Genomic DNA, 24,691 nt, shown 5'->3' with positions numbered 1-24,691 from the left:
CACTATCCCTAATTCTACAAATCATCAATCTGCTCCCTCTTTGCCATGATCACCCTTCAGCACAGGAAGGTGGCTCTCCTTCCTGCTAAGAATGCCTCCCCAAGTAGACCAGCTCCAGCCCAAGGATGGGGCCCAGTGTCCACATGCAATATCCTTCCTGAGACACACACTAGCTCCTTTCAAGTCTCTTGGAATAAGATGTACACAGCTGAATAAAGCATTGCAGATGTAGTCTGAACAGTGTACAGTTTATCCCCTCATTCAATGTGAATTTATTATACACCTTCCAAGTGCTCCTCTAGGCACTGGGATAAACAGTGAGCAAGACTAGAAGGGCTGTTTCTTCATTCTAATAATAAAGTCTGGGAGGAAAATGGACATTTTCTGGGCGATTTGTGCTGCCCAGCACCTGAACCCTGTCTCTCAGGTGTCTAAGGAATCTACTACGTTAGGAATCTTGATGAGAAGTGGAGCTATCTCCCACTATAGATGCCGCAGGCCAGAAAGCTACCCTTCTGCTCCTTGGAAACCAGGGCACAGGGAAGACAAGGGCTGAGCTTGGCTAAACAGATGCCTCTCCTGGAACTTTAACTCAGAAACTACTGACACACAGAACCTGAGACAGTGTAGAATTTACTTTGCTGGTGGCAGCAATATCTAGTATAGAGTGGCAGCAGAAGAAATGCTACTACTGTCACCCAGTACCAATGTATGGTGTCCTTTCTCAGGTCTGGTTTGAGCTGTAGTCCAGGTTAATGAATTATCCCAGCCTGGTTGCTGCCAGTGTTCAAAGCCTGCCCACCTGCCTTTCTGTGGAACTGGTGAACTATTTAAGAACCTTCCATAAATTATTTTATTGCTTCAGCTAATTCAAGCCAGTTTCTGTGGTTTGCAAACAAACCCATGAATGAAGTCTAGTGCCTCACTCTCTTTTTGCATTTCAGGTTCCTCATTTATTTAAAAAGAAAAGAAAAGAAAAGAATAAGCCAGGTGTGGTGATACACACACATAGTCCCAGCTACTTGGAAGCATGAGACAGGAGGGTCACTTGAGCCCAGGAATTTGAGGCCAGCCTGGAAAATACAACAAAACTCTGTCTCAAAAATTAAAAAAAGAATTACCATCAGAGGTGCGCTGATGAATCAAATGTGATGATGCCTGTAAGGTACTTACACGGCTGCCATGTAGCAAGTGCTGAGTAAACAACAGCTCACGTTATTACTGTGAGACTATTACTTCATTTGCTCTGGACATTTCACATTTATTAAAGCTGCCTAATAGTACCTGAGGTTTTGGCAACCACATCACAGGGAAGTGAAACCCTGGATCTTTCAAATGAACTGCTATTAGGCCAGTACTTGTTCTTTGATATTTTAAACTATCTTATTAGTCTAAAACTATCACTGTAGCCTGTCAACATCTTTTTGAATGCTTATTTTGAAATTATATACATGAAGTATCTTCCCCATCTGCAAATCAGATAAAGGAACAGAAAGCATCTTTTTTTTTTTTTTTAAAGAGAGAGTGAGAGAGGAGAGAGAGAAAGAGAGAGAGAGAGATAGAGAGAGAGAATTTTAATTTTATTTTTTAGTTATCGGCGGATACAACATCTTTGTTTTGTATGTGGTGCTGAGGATCGAACCCGGGCCGCACGCATGCCAGGCGAGCGCGCTACCGCTTGAGCCACATCCTCAGCCCCAGAAAGCATCTTATACTGTGTGCCCACAAACATTATGCTAAACACTATGCCTAAAATATCTCATTTCATCTTCACAGCCATACAGAGTTGGCAGTTGCTTTACTTTATAGATAAGGAACTAAAGGCTCAAAGTAGTGAAGCACTTCTCTAAAAGTACACAGCTACAAAGTTTCATATCTGGGAATCAGTACCCACACCTCACTCTGGAACCCAGTCCCTAACTGCCTTCAAACACATAGAAAAGTATTTATAACACTTGGAAGAGAGACTCTGGGTCCACAAGGCCATAGTAGGTAAAACTTCAATCCATGCATCCATTCAAAAAGTATTCCTTTGGGCACTCAGCATATGCCAGGCACTGCACTGGTAACTAGGAATGCAGACATGACCAAGGATGCTCCTAGGCCTTAGAGATCCAAAATTTCAGTGGGTAAAAGTTACAGTGGGACATGGCTCAGCCTCCAGAACTTTTCAATACTTGATTTTTCCACACATTAAAACAGTTTTCTTCTGAGTCTCCATTCAAAAGCACCTAGATAACCTTCAGGGTTACACATTAAAATTTTAATGATAAAAAAAATTACAAGATCCAGATGGGGGGCTGGGGTGTGGCTCAGTGGTAGAGCACTTGCTTAGCATATGTGGGGCACTGGATTCTATCCTCAGTACCCATAAAAATAAAAAATAAAGGTATTGTGTACACCTACAACTAAAAAATAAATATTTTTTTAAAAGACTCAGGTGGTTCAAGTCAAAGTTATTACATTTAAACAATTTACTATAAAAGTTATCTTGGAGAAACTTATGGCACTACAGAGAAAGGACCAAGTACATTAGTTCCAGGTACTTGGGAGAGTAAGGCAGGAAGGTCACTTGAATCTGAGAGTTAAAAAGTCAGCCTGGACAATATAATAAGATCCTTTTCAAAAATATATTTATCCTCAAATGTAGATATATTGTTATGACTTTCTTTGTTTTTTTTCCTACCCAGGCCAATCCTGAGGAGCAAGGTGCAAATCCCCTCTGCCAATCTGACAGTCAGTCTCTGAATCAGGCCCAGTACTCAGGGACTTCATGAAAGAAAGAACCCACATCTTAAAAATGACCACTAGATGGGGAAAATTTGTCCATCTCAAGTTCCAAAAACTAAGAAGAAAAATAATTTAGAAAAAAGAAAATAATTATATTCATAAAACAGGCTTTGTATACAAAGAAAAAGTTAAAATTTTGTACTGAACTTTTAGCTTACTGGTGCAGAGAGCTACATATAGTAGTTACATTTACATTTAAAATCATTTTGCTATTAAAACCACTATGCTATTTCAAGTAGTACTTATTACAGTACTATTCTGAATGACCAAAATGGAAACTGTACATATACTCTACACTGTAGCTGCAAATCTGGCCTAAGCCCAGCCCTGTCCCTACATTAAGGGCTGTCTCTTGTCTGCAACACGAAAAAGTCAACTTCTCACCAAGCTGATCTGGGCTCATGGATATTCTAGAGTATGATTAACAGGACTCCATCAAACATACCCACAGACTGCTCTAAAACAGATAAGGTCCTTCTTTAGCTTCCTAAGCAAGGGTTTCAGTGCCCCAGGATGAAGAGAAACACACTAGCAGGCCAAGTCTCCAGAGTCCATCCAGCCTGGACAACACATAAGCTCTGTCACTGCCAGTGTGAGAGCCTCCTCCCCTTCCACCAGTATTAGCTGACCCAAGAAACCATCAGTCCGAGCCAAACATGTAAAGGCAAAGTGTACAAACTGATGTGGCACCTGGCCTGAAGTTTCCGCACCATCTCTTCATCTTGCCGGGCCTGCCTCTCATCCTCAAGAGCCTCCTGCAGCTTTAGGTACATGTCTTCCAGCTCCCGTACTCGCTGTAGATACTGTTCCAGTTCAGAGGACTTTTGGGCAACCTGTTCTTCCATCTGCTGTCTGATCTGAAGGTATAAAAGGGTCATGGTCATGCTGAAATGCAGGCTGACTTCAACTTTGGGGAAAGCCTCCCACCCCACCTCTATCCTGGGAGCTGCCCACAGGTCACCAGTGTGGTAGCCCCTGCCTTCAGTTCTTGAATTAAATATGAAAAAAATGAGAGCACAACATCCAATTCCAGCGGTAAAAGACTCCAACCCAAATGCTGTGTTCCTGCTTTGGTATATTTTTCATACTTTCCACTCTACATTTTTTTTTTTTGTACTCAGGGGCCCTTACCCACTGAGCCACATCTCCAGCCCCTTTTTACATTTTATTTAGAGATAGGGTCTCACTGAATTATTTAGGGTCAGACCCTAAGTGGCTGAGGCTGGCTTTGAACTTACCATCCTCCTACCTTAGCCTCCCAAGCCGCTTAGAATACAGGCGCACGCCACCACGCCAGGCTGTACTCCATTTTTTGAGTCAAGTCAAAAAAAAAAAAAAAAAGTTTCCCTACATAATTTCTCTTTAAATTCCTTTCTGACAGCCACAACTTCTTTAACAGTCTTCACTGAAAGAAATGAATGAACTTTTGCCCATTCAGAGCAACCTGCATGTGAAAACACATGGAGAAGGGAAGCTTCTGCAGGAGACTCCTCCTGTATTTGCCTGCTGTCACCCCTCTTCTCCCCTCCCTAGGACACCTCTAGCCAGGGAAGAACTCCAGTAGTTAAGTCAGTACCTTAAAAAGTGTATGGTTTCCCCACTTCTGGGTAAGAGTTTTGATCTCTGCCTTAAAGATTATCCTAAATATAATATCATAAATGTTAGCAGATGTTTTTTCAGCTTATAAAATATTTTCAGTAGCAATAGCTAGTGAAAAGAGCCAGGAAAGACCATATGATAACCACTACATTTAAGAGAAAACTACAACTCAGTGAGAAGGAACAGAAAGGAAGAAAGGTTAGGCCTCCACACTGTGAGTGCATGATTACCTCCCAACTACACGTCTGCCCCCTGTGCCTTCCTCTCACAACACAAACAAGCGCTTTAAATGACGACAGGAAATGTCATGAGCACATAAAGGCATAGGGCTCGGCACTTTCCCACATAGCATGGCTCAACAGAATAAGACCTATTAACCAGCTGATGATGTCCTGGAGCCAGTAGGACTTTTGGGGCCTCTAGGATGAATCAGAGGTGCCAGGAGTAGCAAACCAAAATGCAGATGTTCTTGCAACTTAAGATCCCTCCTCATAGTTCATTATAGAGGAGAAATGTGATGGAATCTATGCTCACTTTTTCAAAGCTATTTACTTTCCAAATAACTTCTGAGAATGAAAATAGATATTAATAATAATTTTACCAAGAGGACAAAGATAGTCCCAGGCAAAAAATCAGGACATACAGTCACAAGCATTCAATATTCCATCCCATAAATATCTGCTTAGCAGGTCTTTAAAACAATATTCATATCTTTCACCTTTATATCTTTGGCACAGTGCTTGGAACACAGGAGGTGCTCAGTAAAGGACTAACGAATGAACGAACACATAATTTCCCCAGTAATCATTGCATGTCAGTAGTAGAAGACAGCCTTTCTCCAGCCTCCCATTCCCCTCATCAGGCTGGCCCAGTGAACTCAGGCCATAGCTCTCCCTAGCCATGGGATCCTCACCAGCTTCTCACGCTCCAGCTCTGTGCTGAACCTGGCTTGTAGCTCCACTTGAGTTTGCAGGCGTTTCTTTTCCTCTTCTGCTGCCCGAGATGCTGCTTCCTCCAGTTTCTACCCAATTAAAAACCCATCCCCAGAAAAGCAGATTTGTTACAGTAGAACATTTGAGAGAAAAAGCCAAGCTTATGAGTAAAGCCAAACATTCAATAAAAATAGAATAAAGCCAGGGTCGGTGGCACATGCCTCTAACCCCAGCAGCTAGGGAGGTTGAGGCAGGAGGATCTAGAGTTCAAAACCAGCCTCAGCAATTTAGCAAGGCATTAAGCAACTCAGTAAGACTCTGTCTCAAAATAAAATACAAAAAAGGGCTGCAGATGTGGCTCAGTGGTTTGAGTGCCCATGGGTTCAATCTTCCGTACCAAAAAAAAAAAGAATAAAAACTGTTAGACCCATTGGAATTCCATCCCAGCAATTTGCAACAAATTTTAACATGCAAAACAAATTTGATAAATGACATGAATGAACACTGGTATGTCTGAATAATATTTTGCAGAGGAAGTTGTAGTATAGCCATTGAATTATTTTCATTCACAATTCTTTTCACCAGGTTTGAGATCTAATCTTGCAGTTCTTTTTTTTTTAATCTTTATTTATTTTATTTATTTTTATGTGGTGCTGAGGATCGAACCCAGTGCCTCACATGAGTGAGGCAAGCCCCTAATCTTGCAGTTCATTATCTTGCACATTATTCCTTAAAACTTTTACCAGAGCTCAACTGCCAGAAGAGGGGCCTGAGGAGCTCCATGGATCATTTCCCCAGTGGAACAATAGATGATAAAAATTACTTATTAAAAAAATGGGGAAACAACCACTTAAAGTCTCTGGAAATTATCCTAAACACATAAAGAAATGGAGAACATTTATCTAAGAAAATCTACTAAGGGCTGAGAATGCAGCTCAGTGGTAGAGCACTTACCAGCATGCACAAGGCCCTGGGCTTGATCCCCAGAACCACAAAACAAAAAACAAAATCTCAGCTAAGAACAGTGAGTCTATAGCTTTTGGTTCACAACACATTCCATCTGCCCGATCCACTTCTGGCAGACGAAACTAAGACTGAAGGCTCCTCTCCTCTCAATTCACAGCCCAGGGCTGCACCAACTCCCTAGGAGGGATAGAAGCCAGTATTCCTCACCTTCCCCAGCTCTATGCTGCAGAAACTCTATTCCAGGAAAGCATGGCTGAGAGATCTGGAGCTCTCTTTCCCTCAGTCCCCACTCACAGGGTGGGCAGGTTGAGAGGACTAGACCTGATTACCCTTGTCCCAACTCATTTATGGGGCAGAAGCTTCACAAAGAGAGAGGCAAGCAACAAAGACCAAAGGCCACCTTTCCCCATCAATTGACAGGCTCATAAAGCAGGAATGCTATTCCAAGCAGAGTATACTGTTATCTCCACAAATTCCAGAATGCTGCACAGAAGTTTTGTAGAGGGAGAAAGACAGGTTTGGAAGTGACTTTATTTGAAATTGTGAAGAAGAATAAGCCTAAGGACACTTGATAACAACGGAGAGTTTGGTGGTAAGGAATTAGGAGGAGGCTGGTGGCTCCATGAGAGCAACAAACTAAACTACAGACCAGTCAAAAGCCTGACAGAGAAAACCAGGGGAAGAGACAGCTTAGGCTGTCTCACATGGCAAGAACAAATCTTAAGGACTAGTCTTGACTACATATAGACCTGAATTTAAATGATATTCAGACCAAGGGACAATTTAGGTTCTAAGGTATTGTGAAAAACATAGAACAGTCAACCAGAAATACTGAGACCTAACAGTTTGGTGTGATACCAAAAGAGGTGGATAGTTTAACAGAGAGAGAAGAAAAAGAAACATCTAAAGAGAGCCCTGCTAAAATCGGGGTCATCTCAAGGTGACTATGTGCATGTCCAAGGCTTGCCTCTGAGAAGCACAGAGGCCACACACTGTCAGAAAACAGCCCAGGAAACAGTCCAGCCAAGTCACTAAACAAATAAATGAGCCCTAAGACAGAGAGTGTTAGAATCAAAATCCAGAGTTGCTATGGTTTTATAAAGTGTCCAGTTTTTTATAAAAAATTATAAGACATGAAAAAGAAACAGGAAACTGTAACCCATACATGGGAAAAAACAATAACAACAACAAAAAGAAAAAGAAAACAGGAACTAGAAACTGCCTTTGAAGAGGCCTGGATGAATATCTGCCAGAAGACTTCAAAGCAGTTATAAATATGTTCAAAGAAATAAAGGAAACTATGCTTAAAGGAGTAATGGAAGGAATGATGATATCCCATCCCACAGACAATATCAATAAGGAGAAAGAAATTATAAAAAGAACCAAAAAGAGATTGTGGAATTGAAAAGTACAATAACTGAAATGAAAAATTCACTAGAAACTCAATAGTATATTTGGGCTACAAGAAGACTCCCTGAAAAATTAATCTATATAAATTATACAATTAGAACAGAAAAAAATAAAGAAAACTGAACAGAGTCTTAGAGAAATTGTGGGGCATCATCATGAACACCAACATCTGTATAGTAAAAATAGCAGAAAGAGGAGAAAGAAGTAGAAAAAAAAAATTTTAATTATTTATTTTTAGTTGTAGTTGGACACAATACCTTTATTTCACTTATTTATTTTTTTTATATGGTGCTGAGGATCGAACCCAGGGTCTCACACATGCAAGGCGAGCACTCTACCGCTGAGCCACAATCCCAGCCCAAGAAAAAAAAAATTTGAAGAAATAACTAAAACTTTCTCAAATTTGATGGGACAACATTAGCCTACAAACCTGAGAAGTTCACCAAACTCAATAGGATAAATACAAAGAGATCCACAGCCACAAACATCACAATAAACTGTTATAAGACAACGACAGAAAAGAAAATCTTGAAAGCAGCAGAAGAAAAATTATTCCCCACACACAAGGAACCCCAGTAAACCTGACAGCGGACTTCTCATTAGAAATATGTGACTAGTTCTGATTAAAATATTGTAAATAGGAGTGATATGGGACATCTCTAGGCAGGAGCCCTTAACTGCCAAGCCCTAGAATACCTTTCACCCTGTGGAGTAACAGCAGCAGCTGTTCCCTCAGCCTGGATTTCACACTTCTGGCCCAGAAATTCTACTTCTGAGAATTATTTTACAGAGATACCAGAACATGTATGAACATATACAAAATGGCACAGGTTCAAGATAATGCCCTACAGCACTGTCTATTAAAAGAGTAAAAACAACTCAAATGTTCCTCAATGGGGGAATCAATTAAATAAGTAATGACACAGCCATGCAATGGAATATTAAACAGCTATATGACAGAATGTCAGGCTGTCATAAAGAAGAATAAGGAAGCTCTCCTAACACTGATTTAGAGAGATCTCAAAAATACATTCAGTGAAACTAAATGCAGAACATTGAGGTTAGTATGTACTTTTTTTAGAAACAGATAAGTGATTTTCAGGATTTAAAGGTGAAGGCAAGGTCTAAATACAAAAGAGAAGCACAAGGGAATTCTCTGGGGGTATTAATTGTTCTATAGTCTATCCATGGCTGTTACAAGAATCCAAGCATATGTTAAAAAATCAAAAAAACAATATACAAACTGTTAATTTTAACTGTTTGTAAATTTTTAAAAATTAAAAAAGGGAGGGAAGCTTCAAAATATTGGCAAATCCTAATGAGAATAAATTATACTCCATGTATGTATAATATGTCAAAATATACTCTTCTGTCACTTAAATCTAAAAATAATAAAAAATACTGGCCATATTCTGTCTTAACCTTGGTAGTAGTTTCATTGGTATTAATTGTATGATAACTTACAATACATATTTTATGCTTTCCTCTTCAGGTATGGCCTATTTCATAAATTTAACAAAGTACAAGGGAATCACCCCAGCTTTCCACCTCACCTCTACCCTCATAACATGTGTGCACAGAAGGGAGGAAAGAGTGGGTCTATATTGCAGGTACTCAGCCTAGCCTCTCAATGAACTTGATACGGAAATGTTTTGTAGCAGAAAGAGGCAAGATGTAAGAGTGATTTGGGGAGAAGAGCAATCAAGGAAGCTGCTTTTGTAAAGTATCTGGGCTGCCTAGTAATGGCTGTTTCTAAGATGTATGATCACATAGTACCTAAGATAATAAATGTATTTTTAGAAAATACTTATGGGTCTACTTGGTTCAGTGTACAGTGTGGCATTTCCCATGAGAAGCCCATGAGGAATGTGAGGCCTCAAACCACGAGTCACCCCTATATCTAGTGTAAAGGTATTGCAGGCAGGTGGAGGGGGGGGGTCTGTAAGCTTATGGTTAAACAGGCTCAGTCCTGAAACGTCCCAAATAAAGACCATGCCCACACAAGGGGGACTCCCTGCCACTCCTATCAGGGAACAATGTCACCCTGTGAGTGCCAACTATCCCATACACTCTATAGTACTTGACAACTAGACTTGATGGAAGGAAAAGCTGACTGACTAGACTATAACTCTGACATCAAATAGTATAAAAACCTCAATCTACATTAAGACACTTTGGAGACACTCATAAATGTGCACGGGAGCTGGGGGGAGGGGTCCTGCAGTGGTCACCTCAAAATAGCCTTCATGTTCCCAAAAGGATGAAATTTCCCATCTTTGACAAAATTAAAATGTACTCATCTTTTTAATAAATATATCTTCTTTGTCAATGAGATGTTTTTGCTGACCTGAGACCTTCATGCTATTAAGGCTGGGAAAACCAGAGAGCCTCACAAGTGATCTGGATACACTTGAGAACACAGTTCACCAAACCTCTCCTGAAAATTGTATTAGCCTACTGTTGGTGGAACCAAAGTAAGTAAGGTGGCTGTGGCTTCGCATTGAAATGAAGAGTGCTCCTCCAGCCCTGAGCCCACACACACCTTCCTCACAGTCTCCAGCTCCTCCTGCTTGCTTTCATTGGCGGCCTGGAGCTCCTTCATCTGCCGCTCCAGCTCCTCTTGCTCAGCCAATAGCTTCTTTCGCATTTCTTTCCGACGCTGACGGGCTTCTTTGTGTGGTGGAGGGCTGCCCAGCTTCAACAAGTGGATAGTAGAATGAATGGCTGCAAAAGGTAATGGAGAAAAATGGGAAATACACTTTATTCTTTACATGTCTACCATACAAGTGACACAGCAGGAAGAAAACCAGAAGACAGAAGACCCAGCGTGGATTCTGATTTTGCCAGTAAGCCATGTTATGACCATGAGCAAACATCCAGTCTCTCGAAGCATGGGCTTCCTCATCTCCAAAATGAGATCATAAAATAAGAGATGATCTTTTAAGTCTCTTCTAACTCCAAAAATGCATGATGATACACCTGTACTGCACATATTTTAAGAACTTCTAACAACACTTTCAACTCCCTTCTCTCTACTTCTCTAAAAGTTAAATAAGAATAAGGCACAGTAAGGGCAGGGAGTCAAAGTTCCTGATGTCAGGATCTGCAGCCAGCTGTATTTAGTCTGTCCCTCATCTGTGCCTTATACAACCATCTCCCTGAGATAACAGATCACATTACATTAGCTGACATTTATTGAAAATTTAGGAGTGGGGAAGTGGCTCAGTGGTAGAGGGCTTGCTTAGCATGCATGAGTCGTAAGTGCGATACCCAGCACAGGAAAAAAAATTATATAATGAATGTAAAGGATATCATGGAAGATGCATATATATTCAATATGCATTTCTTTTACATAAATTATCTAATTTTCATATAAACCTGATTTCTTTCCTGGAATTTTTAATTAAATTTTATTTCTTTACTAATATACATTGCTCAAAATCAAAAAGCATTAAAAGACATTTTGGAAGTCTTCCACTTACTCCTATGCCCCAGGTACTGGGTTTCCTGCCTGATTAGCAACAAATGCTAACAGTTTCTTATGTATTTTTCCTGAGGTATTTTAAGCAAATGAACATGTATATACTCTCCTACTTTCTTTTGACACAAATGGTGACACAACATGCCCTTTGAGCCTCAGTGTTTTCACTTTACTTATCTGTATAAGTTATCTCAAATATCCATAATAGTGGAGCATACAAGTGGAGCACTTGCCTGGCACATTCAAGGCCCTCAGCTCAATTCCCAGTACTACACATGCAAAAGTGTACATGAAGTACTAAACAATGAGTACTGCAAAAGTGCTCCACTATGTAATGCTATCATAATTTGTTCAACCATTTCCCAATTAATAGACAATAGGATTGTTTGCAATCTATCACAAAAACTTCTGTAAGAATGTCATTTTGAAAATGTGCAAAGTATATCTGTCATCTAACTTCTAATCCTCACAACAACTCTGAGAAGTAGGCACTATTATTTTCTCCATTCCAAAGAAGAAGAAAGCAGCTACAGAATTAATCATTCAAGTTACGTGATCCAGGAAAGTAGACTCAAGATTCCAATGCAGTGTAATTTATGTTCAAGACTATTTGGAATCCCCTTTCAGTTTAAAATAAAATCTCACATATAATTCTTTACTAATTTGAATTAATTCCAAAGTTTATGTTCTTAAGATTATTATTCTTTTGGAAATTAATAATTGACTTGAAAATCACTTGAAGTATTTAAAAACTACTGCATTAATTCCACTTTTGTTTTACATATGACCAAAAACACAACAAGACAGTCATTTTAACATTCTTCATAGTCCTAAAAGGGGAAACTCCATGGGCTTTAAGCAGTAAATAAAACCTCAAATTTCCTATTTACAATTTCCTCCCAAGTTCATTATGCAAATTAATTAATGAAAAATTGAGAATTCATCTTAAGTTGTTTTCCTTTTGGTTACTATGTCACAAGTAGATATAACTATAAACAATAAGGAAACAATATTTTAGCATCTTTCATAAGATTAAAAAATATTTCTTAATCATCTTTATCATGGCATATAATAAAAATTGCCTTACCCTGAATCCACTCTTGTTTCTTTTTCTTATCTGAAGCACTGATTTCAAAGGTCTTATCAAAACATTTTATTAGAAAGAGGCATTTCTTTCCATCTTTGTCAGGCAGAGACTAAAACAGAAAGTGTTATAAGTTCTTTAAAATTTTACTTTTTTTTAATATATAATTTTAGTTGTAGGTGGACACAATACCTTTGTTTTATTTTTATGTGGTACTCAGGATGAAACCCAGTAGCGCCTCAAGCATGCCAGGCAAGCACTCTACAACTGAGCCTCAACCCTAGCCCTAAAATGTTATTAAGTATTTAAGGGCTGGGATTGTGGCTCAGTGATAGAGCGCTTGTCAGCACCACATACAAATAAACAAAATAAAGGTATTGTGTCCAACTACTTCTAAAAAATAAAAATATAAAAAAAAGTATTTAAAACTTATTTACACAAATCTGACTGAAGCTCAATGTCTGTGGAAAACACCTACAAATGCAAATTACTGATTTACTAATGCTATTCCCCTAGATTGCAATTCTTATGGTAACAATAACCCTAACTAGTATACCACGTCTGCCTGGAGAAATACAAACATCTGATGGGGATGTGGGGTTGCCATGCTTTATTTAGAAGCATAGCAACTCCTGCACCCAAGCATATTCCACCCTGTAGGAACCCTATAAGGTACACACATGGGATCATTATAAGAAGTACTGATTGCTATGACATAAAAGGCTTCCATGTCAGGATGAGTCCTATCCTACCTCCATCTACTGTGATTTCCTCTCTTAGCACCCAGGATGTTGTTGCTGGCAATCTGTGGTTTCTTCCCTATATTCTTATGAGTAGAATGACAAAGACTACAGCAATCTTGTGATCTCTCTTCAGTTAAATCTAAACAGCCTCCTTTGTGGGCACTGCAGTCCTATATGGTAAGTATAATGGTATAATATATCTGTACCATTTCTTTCACCAAAATGCTCTATGAGTGAGAGCTCAGTTATTCTACATGTTCTTCAACAAATATAAACATAATACAAGTTAAAAACTCAAAATTTATGTTCTTGTGAATTTCACCTTTGGGGAGGGTGGGTACCAGGAATAGAACCCAGGGGCACTTAATCACTGAGTCGCATCCCTAGCCCTTTTTTGACATTTTAAAATTTAAAGACAGGGTCTCACTAAGTTGCTTAGAGCCTCTCTAAGTTACTGAGACTGGCTTTGAACTCATGCTCCTCAGGCTCCTGAGTCACTGGAATTATAGGTGTGTGCCACCGTACCCAGCTAGGATTTCACTTCTTAACAGAATTTAGTAGCTGTGAATGAAGTGTCCTGAAAGTCAAATTTTTCAAATACAATGCTTAATCTTGTTTTACTTAATATATTCAAAATGTCCCCAGATCTTTCAGTATATTCATGATTTCAAACACTGCCTTGCTGTTTTCTTTTCTTTTTTATAACTTCATTTTATTTAATAAATGATTCCTTAAATGTACAAAGGTTGAATCTCTATATACTTTGTACAAACATTCATATCAGAAAAATCTTGTCAGCTATCTTTAATTTTTGATTCAGAAACTATGGTGACTGTATGCCTATATTATTTTGGAATTGTGAATTTATGATTATTTCAGGCTCTAGGGACTAAAAGGGGGACGGAGAGGAAACTCCTTTGACAGCAGGGGGCAGCACCAGGTAATCCTGCAAAGAAGTAACAGTAGACTTACCTCTACACAGCAGTTTTCATCCAAGAGAATGTCTCCTTTCTTATCTTTCAGATCCTCACTTACATAATAAGAAATTATGTTGGGTTTTAGTACAAACCAGCGTTCAGTCCAGTTTTTCCGTCTATGGCCTTTTTTCATCATATAACCCTAGGAAAGATTAAATCTGATGTGAATGCTAATGCTTGTGGGGTTTTTTGGTTTTGTTAGTGGTGGTAGTTTGTTTTTGTGGTGCTGGGGATTGAACCCAGCACCACAAAAACAAACAGGGCCTTGTGCATGGGAGGCAAGCACTCTACCAACTGAGCTATATCCCCAGCCCAATGCTTGTTTTTTTATGTGTAAAAGCTGATATTTCTTTCTTAGCAGACTCTCTACTCCACTGTCTGATCAATGATCCTAATACATAAATGTCAATGATTCTTGCCCTTTGAGAATCTATGAAGGCCAGGAGGAGCATTACACCCAAATTCATGCAAGAACATGCAGATAAAAGTTTGCATACAATTTCAAACATTTCAGAGACAACCCCCACAAAGTGATACAGGTATCAGATTTAGAACTCTTGATGTTAAAACATTGTGAGTTTTTAAAATTCCAGGCCTCTTGAGATATCTATTGAAATATTTACAGATAAAATGAAATGTCTGAAATTTGTTTCAAGAAAATCACAGAAGAGGCACAAAGTAGATAGAGTAGGATTATCCATGTGTTGTTGGGGTTGGGTGATAGAATAGTATAATGAACTTTATATGCCTATTTCATTAAAAAAAAATAAAATAAAAAGACCCTCTAGCAATAATTCTTCGTAAATTAAAGTTTCAATCAATGAAAATGTCAGAGTATCAGAGACAAGTCTATCCTTTCAATCAATACTAGAGGATTTCACCCTCTAGTAGCAACCTCTCTTTGCACCTAACCTCTCACTACACAGGAAGAGGAACTCTGCTCTGGATAAGCAGAAAAGAACTGGACCAGGAGTTAGGATACTACCTTCTAAGCTCACACTCTAAGCTCTGTACTTCCTTTCCATATATTATCCCCAAAGGTGTATAATTCAAATTTTTACTTTAACAAATCACATATTATTATAGACTAAAGTCTTTCAGAGTTGTACCAAAAAAAAAAAAATCAATGAAATTTTTAATATTAAATCTACAGATGCTGATAGGCTACAATAGACTATACCATCAAATGTATGATATTAACTTGGCTGCAAAGTACATTTGATCATTATACTAAATTCTAATCATATAACTCATTCGGTTTCTTAATCTTTGGACATTTAAGCAAAAGATATCTCATAGTACAATTCATTAGTAGTCCTATATCCTGTCATTTTAATGGGCCTTTAAGTCTTTAGAGACCATGTCTCATACCTCTTTGTAGTACCAAAACCTACAAGTTAAGCATTAATTGATGTTTACTGACACACTCCATGGGGGGGGGGGGCAAAGACAACAATATCACCTACTGAACAAGTAAAGGAGCAAAACAAGTAAATAAACAATCAGTTATTGCTTCATATAAAAATGTAGTAAGTTTGAAAGATCCACTAAAAATATATACAAATTCTATGTATCAAGCATTAAGCTTCCCATGTATATATCAGATACTAGACAAGGTTTGGAGAAAACAAAGAGTAAAATAAGAAAAAATGAACTCTGTTATATGGAAGTATCATTTTCTAAAAGTAAGACTATTTTTCTAATTTTTAAAAATAATATAAAATCATGTAGAAAGTCCAATAATACAGAAAAGGAATAAAAAGGAAAACATGATTCCAAAAATTTTTTTTAAAAAAAATCACAATTTCCAGAGGCAATCACTGTGAATGTTTTGGTGAATATCCTTTCAGACTACTCCACACACATATATCACATGCTGCATGAAAGAGATCACAAGGTACCCCGTGTTCTGCAGATTGTTGCTTTTTCATTGAACAATATGCTATGAATATCTTTCCAGATGAATGGGTATGAATATGCACATAATATGGGAAACGTAATTATTTAAATAGTAGCATCTCAATTCTTAACCATATTTCAAAACTGTACCAGTAATTCTTTTAAAATGAAAGCCTAGGGCTAGGAGTGTAACTCAGTAGAACAGAGCTTACATAGAATGCAGGGGGCACGGAGTTTGATCACCAGCACTGGGGGAAAAAAAATGAAAGTCTAATAAAAAAAACTAGAAAAATAAGAGTATTATTCTTTTTTTTTTTCTTTAAGAATCTATAGCATTTATTTATTTATTTATTCATTTATTTTAAATGTGTTTTTATTGCTTTTTTGCATTATTCTTGTTCTAAATCTAAAGTTTAATGTATAACTGGTCAGGCACAATAATATATACTTATAATCCCTGCTACTCAGAAGACTGCAGCAAGAGGATCACAAGTTTGAGGCTAGCCTGGCAACACTGCAAGACCCTGCCTCAAAATAATTTTTTTTTTTAAAGGCTGGGGATGTACTTTAGTAGTAGAGCAGCCCTGGGTTCAATCCTTAGCACCACAAAATTTTTAAAAAAGAGTATGTGACTCATATCATCTTTACAGAAAAAAAAATTACTACTTTATTTCAAATTCATGTCAAATTCTAAAGATGAGGAAAAAATACATAGTTATAGGATCCTTACCTGTTTTAACACATCTAATATAAGCTCATTAAACACTTCATTAATTGCCATAGATATCGTCTGCCGATCCATGCCTTTACTAAACTGTCCATTTCCAATAAGCTCAATAAGTTCCCACGCAGAAAGGCCATCTTTACTGTCATCAAAATTGATTTTATAATGTTCAAATTGTTCTTGTTGCCAGCCTCCTCCCATAGCTTCTGTAAGTTTCTTAAGCAGGTATTCAATCTGTGTAAAAAAAAAAAAAATTTAAATTATTTCCTACTTACTAATGGTCAACTTAGAAAATATTATTTGGAGTTCCAAAAGAATATTTCTTTAAAGAAACTATTGTCAGGGAAAGGGATATGGATAAAATGCCAATGGTTCTTTCTTAGCCTAGAGTAAGCAAAAGAATCAAAAGTTGATAACCAGGAGGCTGAGGCAGGAAGATCACAAGTTCAAAGCCAGCCTCAGCAAAAGCAAGGCATTAAGCAACTCAGTGAGACCCTGTCTCTGAATAAAATTCAAAATAGGGCTGGGGCTGTGGCTCAGTGATTGAATGCCCTTGAGTTTAATCCCTGGTACTCAGCCCCCACAAAAAAGTTGGCGACCCTCTAATAGTGTATTTATATACAGAACTAAAATAAACTACAAATACAAAACCACACACAAATTTATTATTGTGATCTGATTACTCTCTGTTGGTTATTTCAATGTCAGAACAATAATCTTTAAAATTATTAATTATTAATTGTAGTTGGACATAATACCTTTTTTTTTTTAGATGTTGATAGAACTTTATTTTACTCATTCATTTATGTGCAGTGCTGAGAATCAACCCAGCTCCTCACACATGGTAGGCAAGCACTCTATCACTGAGCCACAACCCCAGCCCCAGAACAATAATCTTATTAAACTAACATACAAGAGCTAAATTAAACATTTCAAAGTAGAATACAAAAGTTAACTCCCAATTTACAAATTTTCTGTGTAAACCAGTTATTTGATTCACGCTTCCTCTTTCCATTAGAATACTGGGAATAATGGCTGAATTACCAGCCTGAGCCAAAGCAGCTTGCTAAATCCTAAATCACACCTATATGTAGAAAATACTACTATTGAAATAATAGCAGCTAAACAAAACAATGAGGCAGTAATACTAAATGAGACTTTGGTATCTCTTATCTTCTGGAAAACCTGGGAATCCTACAGAGCTCTCAAACTCAGCATATTCAAAAAGGAATAAATCACCTCTTTTCAAATTGTTTCCCCTTTATTCTTGATTTCAATTGGGAGCAACAGCATTCACATGTTTATCCATAGCAGGATTCTTGTTCCTCACCCTTTACATCAAATTAGTGACAGATCTTGCTGATATTACTTTCCTAGATCAGTGTTTTCAAACTGTGGGTTATGGTCCACTATGAAATCAATTCAATGAGTGGGCAATAACCAGCAATTTTTGGGATAAAATGAAAAATACTTGTGTTCAACCACAATTAAGACAAATACTGCTTTGTAATAAGTTTTATTCTATTTATTTATTTATAATATAAAATGTTTCTCTTGGGCTGGGGTTGTGGCTTAGCGGTAGAGCGATCACCTTGCACGTGTGAGACCTGGGTTCGATTCTCAGCACCACATAAAAATAAAAAAGTGAAATAAAGGTATTATGTCCAACTACAACTAAAAAATAAATATTAAAAATAAATAAATAAAATGTTTCTCTTCTTATGGGTTGAAATCAAAAGAAAATGAAAAACTTTGTCAAAAATATTTCTACCATTTGCCTTGCTTTGGGCCTCCTATTTGTCTTCCCTGCCTCCAATGTGGCCCCTTTTCAGTCTATATTCTGCCAAAGGGATTTTTTTAAAACAAAAACTTGAGGCTGTCACTCTCCTCTCTAAATCTTCCTTGGCTCCCTATCATCTCAAAGATAAAGGCCATGCTTTCCATCCCTGGGTAATCATCCTCCAGCCTAATTTCTCTAGCATGCCTTCCCTTAAGTCCCAATTCACCACCTCTATCACAGATCACAAGTTACAAACTTTAAAGGGCTGAGTGATAAATATTTATCCATCTCTATCACATGTTCTTCTCTGATTTTACTTTTAGCCCTTTAGAAATACAAAAAAAAGTAAATGCAGGGACTTTACAAAAATAGGCTATGAGCTGAGTTTGGCCAGCAAGCAGTAGTGTGTCAACACCTGCATGGATTTTAACTTGGGTACCCATTTAACATGCTGCTTCTATGCTTCTATGCTTTGTCTCCTGTCTAGAACATATTTTCCATTTTTCTACCTTTGTTAAAGTTTTGTTAGAGTTCTACATCCACCTCCAGGATATTCCTGCTCAAAGTAAGTCTGTGCTTTGGCATCACTCAGAAGCCTGCTCAAAATGAAGATTCTCAGGTCCCACCAAAGATTCCAAATCAGAATCTGCATTTTAACAAGTAACCCAGGCATCCACACCTGCACAGTAAAGTTTGAAAAGCACTGTCCTAGCAAACCTGTTCTGACCAACCCTAATACAGGTCCAGCAATCCTCTTCTAGGTCACTGTACGTAACATATTGTACTGCAATGTTTTCACTCATTTGCTTTTCTATCATTTTTTGAATTCCTTGTAGAAGGGAAGATGTCCCACTCGCCTGATTTGCATTCCTAGTTTTCAGCACAGTACCTAGAACACAGCACGTCTAAACTAATAACTGCTGAACTAAAATAAGATAAGCCTCAATTTTTTCAACTATGAAATGAGCATAACAATATGAATCATATAGAACTACTATGGGGATAAAAGGAGAAAAATACAGAGCAATTTTCACAATGCCTGGCATATAGTAGGTACTCCAATGTTGTTTCCCTTCTTCACTGAGTAGAATATTTGTCAAAAACAGAGAAAGTAAATTTTATTTGCTACAAACAGAATTATGATTTAATTTTTTCCTTATCCTTTGCACTCCATTAACTTGGTTATAATGTTGTTCATAAAACAATATATTTTAATAGAAAAAGAAAGAAATACATATGTGCAAAGAAATATACATTTACAAAATATCAGAAGGTCAAAAATATCAAGAGTTCTTCTGATTAAATTCAATGAGATATAAACTCCTTTAGGAAAAATTATACCTTAAAACAGCACATAGTGGGTGTTCAACAAATGTTCATTTTTGGTCTTTCCCTCACTGTATCTTGCTGAGATACATTGCCTACTGTTATGCCTATCAGATATTAAGTAGTTTCTTGGCTCTTAAGTAGAAATAACAGGGATAGACAGTGGAAGAGAGAAAAGGGAAATGGTTAATAAGGGGGATGAGGAGCGGGAGATACAGCTCAGTAGCAGAAGGTTTGCTCAGCATCTGGAGGCCCTGGGTTCAATCCCCAGTACAGAGAGAAGGAATAGTAAGAAAAAGAAAAGGACAGAAAAGATGAAGGGAACAAAAAAGATAATAGTCAATAAGAGATTGAAGAGCCAAAAAAGAAAATAAGAGTTAAAAGACACTAATATACACAATTGCTCAAGGTGAAATAACTTAGCGGAATTAACATGTATAAAAATTCAAGCTTACTAAAGGCAGCAAAAAGTGCCCAGGCTGCCAGATTATATAACTCAGGGTTCAGGGAGTACAGACTCAACTAGAAATTTGGCTGTTCAGGCAAAAGAAGCACATGTGCATGCCACGTGTGTGCACAGAATAATGGATGAGTGGGTGTGACAAGATGGTGCAGCTCACTGACCACGAGTTAAAGTCAGGAAATTGCTTCATCTACCACTATGAATGAGCACAAGTCTCTCACATTCCAAGCTTCAGTTTCCTCTGAAGTATCAGAGATCTTTTATAATGTCTGCAACTCAGAAATTGCCTGTTAACAGTCAATCAGCTCTAGAGGCATCTTCCCAGGTTCACCCTGAAACTTTCCAAAGGTACCCTCCCAAGCCTAATGAGGCTCTCAGCACCCAGAATCTACCTGCTCAGCAACCCTAGTGACTCTGAAAGGACAACTAATCTAGATGCACTCCTGTTGACTTTCAACACAATCACATACTTACCATAACCAAATAACTTGAGGAACTTTTGTTTCATTATAGTGGACCAAGGAAAGACAAACATTCCCATTCTAAACTATTCAATTATACTAAATAATAAATCACATGCTGCCATGCTAGTCTCCAGTGGCCTGCACCAATTCTGAGAGCTCATTCAATTTCAGGAAGCAGCTTACTTCCTCCTTCCAAGCAAGTTTCACCAAAAATAACAAAGAATAAACTTTCAATCTGCGTGTGATTTTCTAAGCGTTCAGCTCAAAATTTTATTCTGTTAAAAGTTCTTTCCTTGTCATCATCAAAAGGGGCATTTATAGGCTTAAAACAATTCAGGTTTTATTTCACTTAGAGCTTCTTAAAACTATTTCAATTTTGACCTTCCATTGCATCAAGGCAATTCTTCCAAATAAGTCCACAAGAGACACATCCTGTTTTATTCTTAGTGCTGTGGGAAATGAATACTAAGTAAAAACTATACAGATCACACTTCCAGGAATATCATCTGAGGAAAATTAAGGAACCAACTCAAATGAGGATACTACTTTCTGACATCTATGTGACTCATCTTAACTCTGCTTTAAGTTGTTTAAATATTGATTTAACATTCTTGACACTACTTTCTGTTAGTTTTCCATTAACTGAATCAAATGCAAATTTACTATCACTCAACATTATTCATACAAATGTCCCTACAGTATTAACTAAAGTAGAAGGAGAAAAATCTTCCTTAAAAACACTCACACTGGGGCTGGGGCGATAGAGCTCAGTGGTAGAGTCCTTGCCTAGCACATGTGAGGCCCTGGGTTTGATCCTCAGCACCACATACAAATGAATAAATAGAATAAAGGTATTAAAAAAAAATCCTTCCTTAATTAAAAAAACAACAAAACACTCACACTGCTGGGGTTGTGGCTCAGAGGTAGAGTGCTCACCTGGCATGCATGAGGCAGTGGGTTTGATCCTCAGCGCCACATAAAAATAAAATAAAGGTATTGTGTCCACCTAAACTTAAAAAAAAAAATTAGAAACAAAAAAGAACTTATTAAAAAAAAAAAAAACTCACTCACACTGAGCCAGGCACGGTGGCACACGCCTATAATCCAAACAAATCGGGAGGCTGAGGCAGGAGGATCACAAGTTCAAAACCCACCTCAGCAACTCAGCAAAGCACTTAGCAATTCAGCAAGATCCTGTCTCTAAATAAAATATAAAAAGGGCTGGGGGATGTGGTTCAGTAGTTGAGTGCTCCTGGGTTCAATCCCTGGGTACCAAAAAAATAAAAAAATACTCGCACTGGGGGCATACTTGGTGGTGGAGTGCTTACTTAGTATGTGTAATGCTCTGGGTTGGATCCACAGTACTGAGGGGGAGTGGGGAGTGGCGCAGACAGTAGATACATTACTGGAAGCAAGATTATTTTATAAGGCCTAAAAACCGTTGAAAAGATTACAAGTTAAACCCAGATGTAAAACATTTTGAAATTTGTTTTTAAATATATGTTTTCACACTTTATTAAAATCTGTAAGTCTAAAACAAGGTTCAAATACAGTTTTTATAATGCTATTACATCATTTAGAAAGGAAGCAAAACCTAATGTGATGTGTTTTCCATGATGTAGTGCAACCTTGGGTTTGCTATGCCTAGCCAAAGGTGATAGATACACTAAGAGCTCAGTAAGTACAAGTCCACGCGTTAAACCTCAGAAGCCTGGTTCAACAGCCAAAGCAGTTCCCTATTCATCTGTTCCAATGACCCTTCTTTCCCTGCATAAGCATGCCTGTCCACAGAGGAATAATCTACAATGCTAATTCTAATTCTACTTCTGGGGAGAAGAAATGCTGAGGCAGTTAAAAGCCAAAAAAGTACAAACAAAAACATGACAAGGTACGCTGCCTAACTATTCTATTGAATCAATGAGAAGATGTTCTTTTTTCAAATGAGATGAACTTTTATTCAGAGAGACACCAAGACATTCATTTCAGCCTTCAATAAAGGTAAGTCCTCTGAAAAGTCTGGGCTGGGCTTTGGGCTGCAGAAAGGATAGTCATGACACACATTGAGGCCCATATGGGTCCTATTCTTCAGGCCACCTGCAGCACAAGTTTTTTTAAGTTTCTTAGAGTAGTCAGGAGGCTGATGTTGTCTGGTTCCCTTCACAGATGTGGCTCAGTGATAATTTAAAGCCCATGACAAGTCTCCTACATCAAGCAAGTACTGTTACATCAAGGAATACAATTGTCTCCTTTCTCACTAATTTCTTTTTTTTCCCTCTTTCCACATTTTTTATTAGAGCATTATAATTACACACAATGAGGGGACTTGTTGTTACATATTTGTACATACACACAATATAACAATATAATTTGGCCAGTATCACCCCCTAGCACTTCCCTCCTTACTAATTTCTAATTCTGAAATCAGGACAAGGTCACCATAAATATTTTAGTGATGGAAAAAAAACAAAACATCAATGGTAAAGACCAACGCCATCTCCAGTTCCAAAACACCACATATATATATCTGGAATACTGAGTGTAATTATAAAATGTCTTTAAAGACAATACTGGAAATCTTATTTGCACAGTTTTTCCAAGCAACAGTCAAGTTTTTAAAACACAATCGTATACCTTTTTCTACATCTATCATCACTCCATTTCCCTCATGTCTCTGTATTAAGCTAGACAATTTCCTTGGACAAATATTCCATAGCATGTTATCTTTTTTATTTACCCTTTAGCCTACATACACGATTACTACATCACTACTGTTATTTAACACTAAGAAACATTCCTTCTACCACAGTGAAACTGCCTTTTCCTTAATTACCAATGACCACCAATAGTTAATCCAAAAATTATCACTAATTTTTCTGTAGCATCTAGGGCCAGTAATCATCCCTCTGCTTCTTAGAACTTTTTGTTTCTTTGACAACACTCTCCCAGTTCTCCTTCTATCTCACAGCCTGTTCAATTCAACTTCCTTTACCAAATCTACTTCCTCCTCCTGCTATAGAAACAGTCCCAAGGTTCTGCCCTTGGCCCTCAAAATTCCCACTGCAATCCCTTCCTCTGTGATTTAATTTAATTTACTTCCATGGTTTCCCTACCTCTATCTCCAGCTCTGGCCTCTAATAAGCTCTAGATTGTTTACTTTTAATTGATTACATTCCACAAGGATATCCCACCTAAAATGCCAAATGTAGCACATTCATCATGTCCTCAATCTGTGATCATCCTGTCACTTATTCTCTGTATTCCCTCTGTCACTGTCTCCTCCCACCTACACACATGCATACTTCCTCCCACCCTCCCCCAACACCTCTTTTCATGAGCACTCATCATGGGTCCAGGCACTATGTTAAATGCTTCACCCATGTCAACTTTTTTCAGTCCTCACAAAGTATGCTGAAGAAAGTAGGCATCCCCATTTTAAGATGAAGAAACCCAAACAGAGAGATTAAGTCACGTGTCACATAGCTAATAAGTAAGTAAAGTTGGGTTTCAAACCAATCAGTCTGATTTCAAAGACAAAAACACTATGTTATCTCCAGTTGCCCAGGCCTGCTACCTCCCCACAGACAGGCACTATGCACTTGATCCTGTGACCCCTAGGATCCTTCCATCTGGTCTTCTTTTCCATTCTCACTGATATTACACCATAGTCATCAGTGCCACTTACCTTTTCTTAGCTTCCCATCTCTCCATATTTTATTATTCACCTATTACTCTCTTGCTCAGAAACCATGAGTGGCTCACAGCTACCCACTGTGTACAGGAAAAAGTCAAAATTCTCCAGCCTTGTCCACCACTTTCTTCTTCAATGTCATCATGTTCCAGTTAGACAGACATGTGGCATTCTTTTGTGACTGCCCAGCATCTATCTCCCTTTTTTAAAAAAATGTTTATTTAGTTGTCGATGAATACACAGTCTCTTTATTTTTATATGGTGCTGGGGATTGAACCCATAAGAGGCAAGCACTTAACACTGAGCTATATATAGCCTCCGCCCCCTAACTCCCTTCTTAAGCCTTGGGAATTCCCTACCTCCAC

General features: G+C 38.0%; 1 protein-coding gene across 1 annotated transcript in view; it reads right to left on the bottom strand.

Moving 5' to 3' along the window:
• Nucleotides 1–24,691, bottom strand: part of Swap70 (switching B cell complex subunit SWAP70) — a 70,597-nt gene that overhangs the window by 5,684 nt on the left and 40,222 nt on the right. Inside the window, exons 4-9 of the mRNA XM_076846867.1 lie at nt 16,612–16,839; nt 13,978–14,124; nt 12,266–12,374; nt 10,240–10,421; nt 5,303–5,410; nt 3,481–3,647 (exon numbers count right to left, since the gene is read on the bottom strand). Of these exons, the coding sequence (XP_076702982.1) occupies nt 3,481–3,647; nt 5,303–5,410; nt 10,240–10,421; nt 12,266–12,374; nt 13,978–14,124; nt 16,612–16,839 (941 nt within the window). The remainder of the gene's footprint in view (nt 1–3,480; nt 3,648–5,302; nt 5,411–10,239; nt 10,422–12,265; nt 12,375–13,977; nt 14,125–16,611; nt 16,840–24,691) is intronic.

The sequence above is a fragment of the Callospermophilus lateralis genome, chromosome 2 (genome assembly GCF_048772815.1).
Source record: "Callospermophilus lateralis isolate mCalLat2 chromosome 2, mCalLat2.hap1, whole genome shotgun sequence".
Lineage (NCBI taxonomy): Eukaryota > Metazoa > Chordata > Mammalia > Rodentia > Sciuridae > Callospermophilus > Callospermophilus lateralis.
Note: the sequence above shows the minus strand (reverse complement) of the source record. Positions and strands in the feature narration are given on the sequence as shown.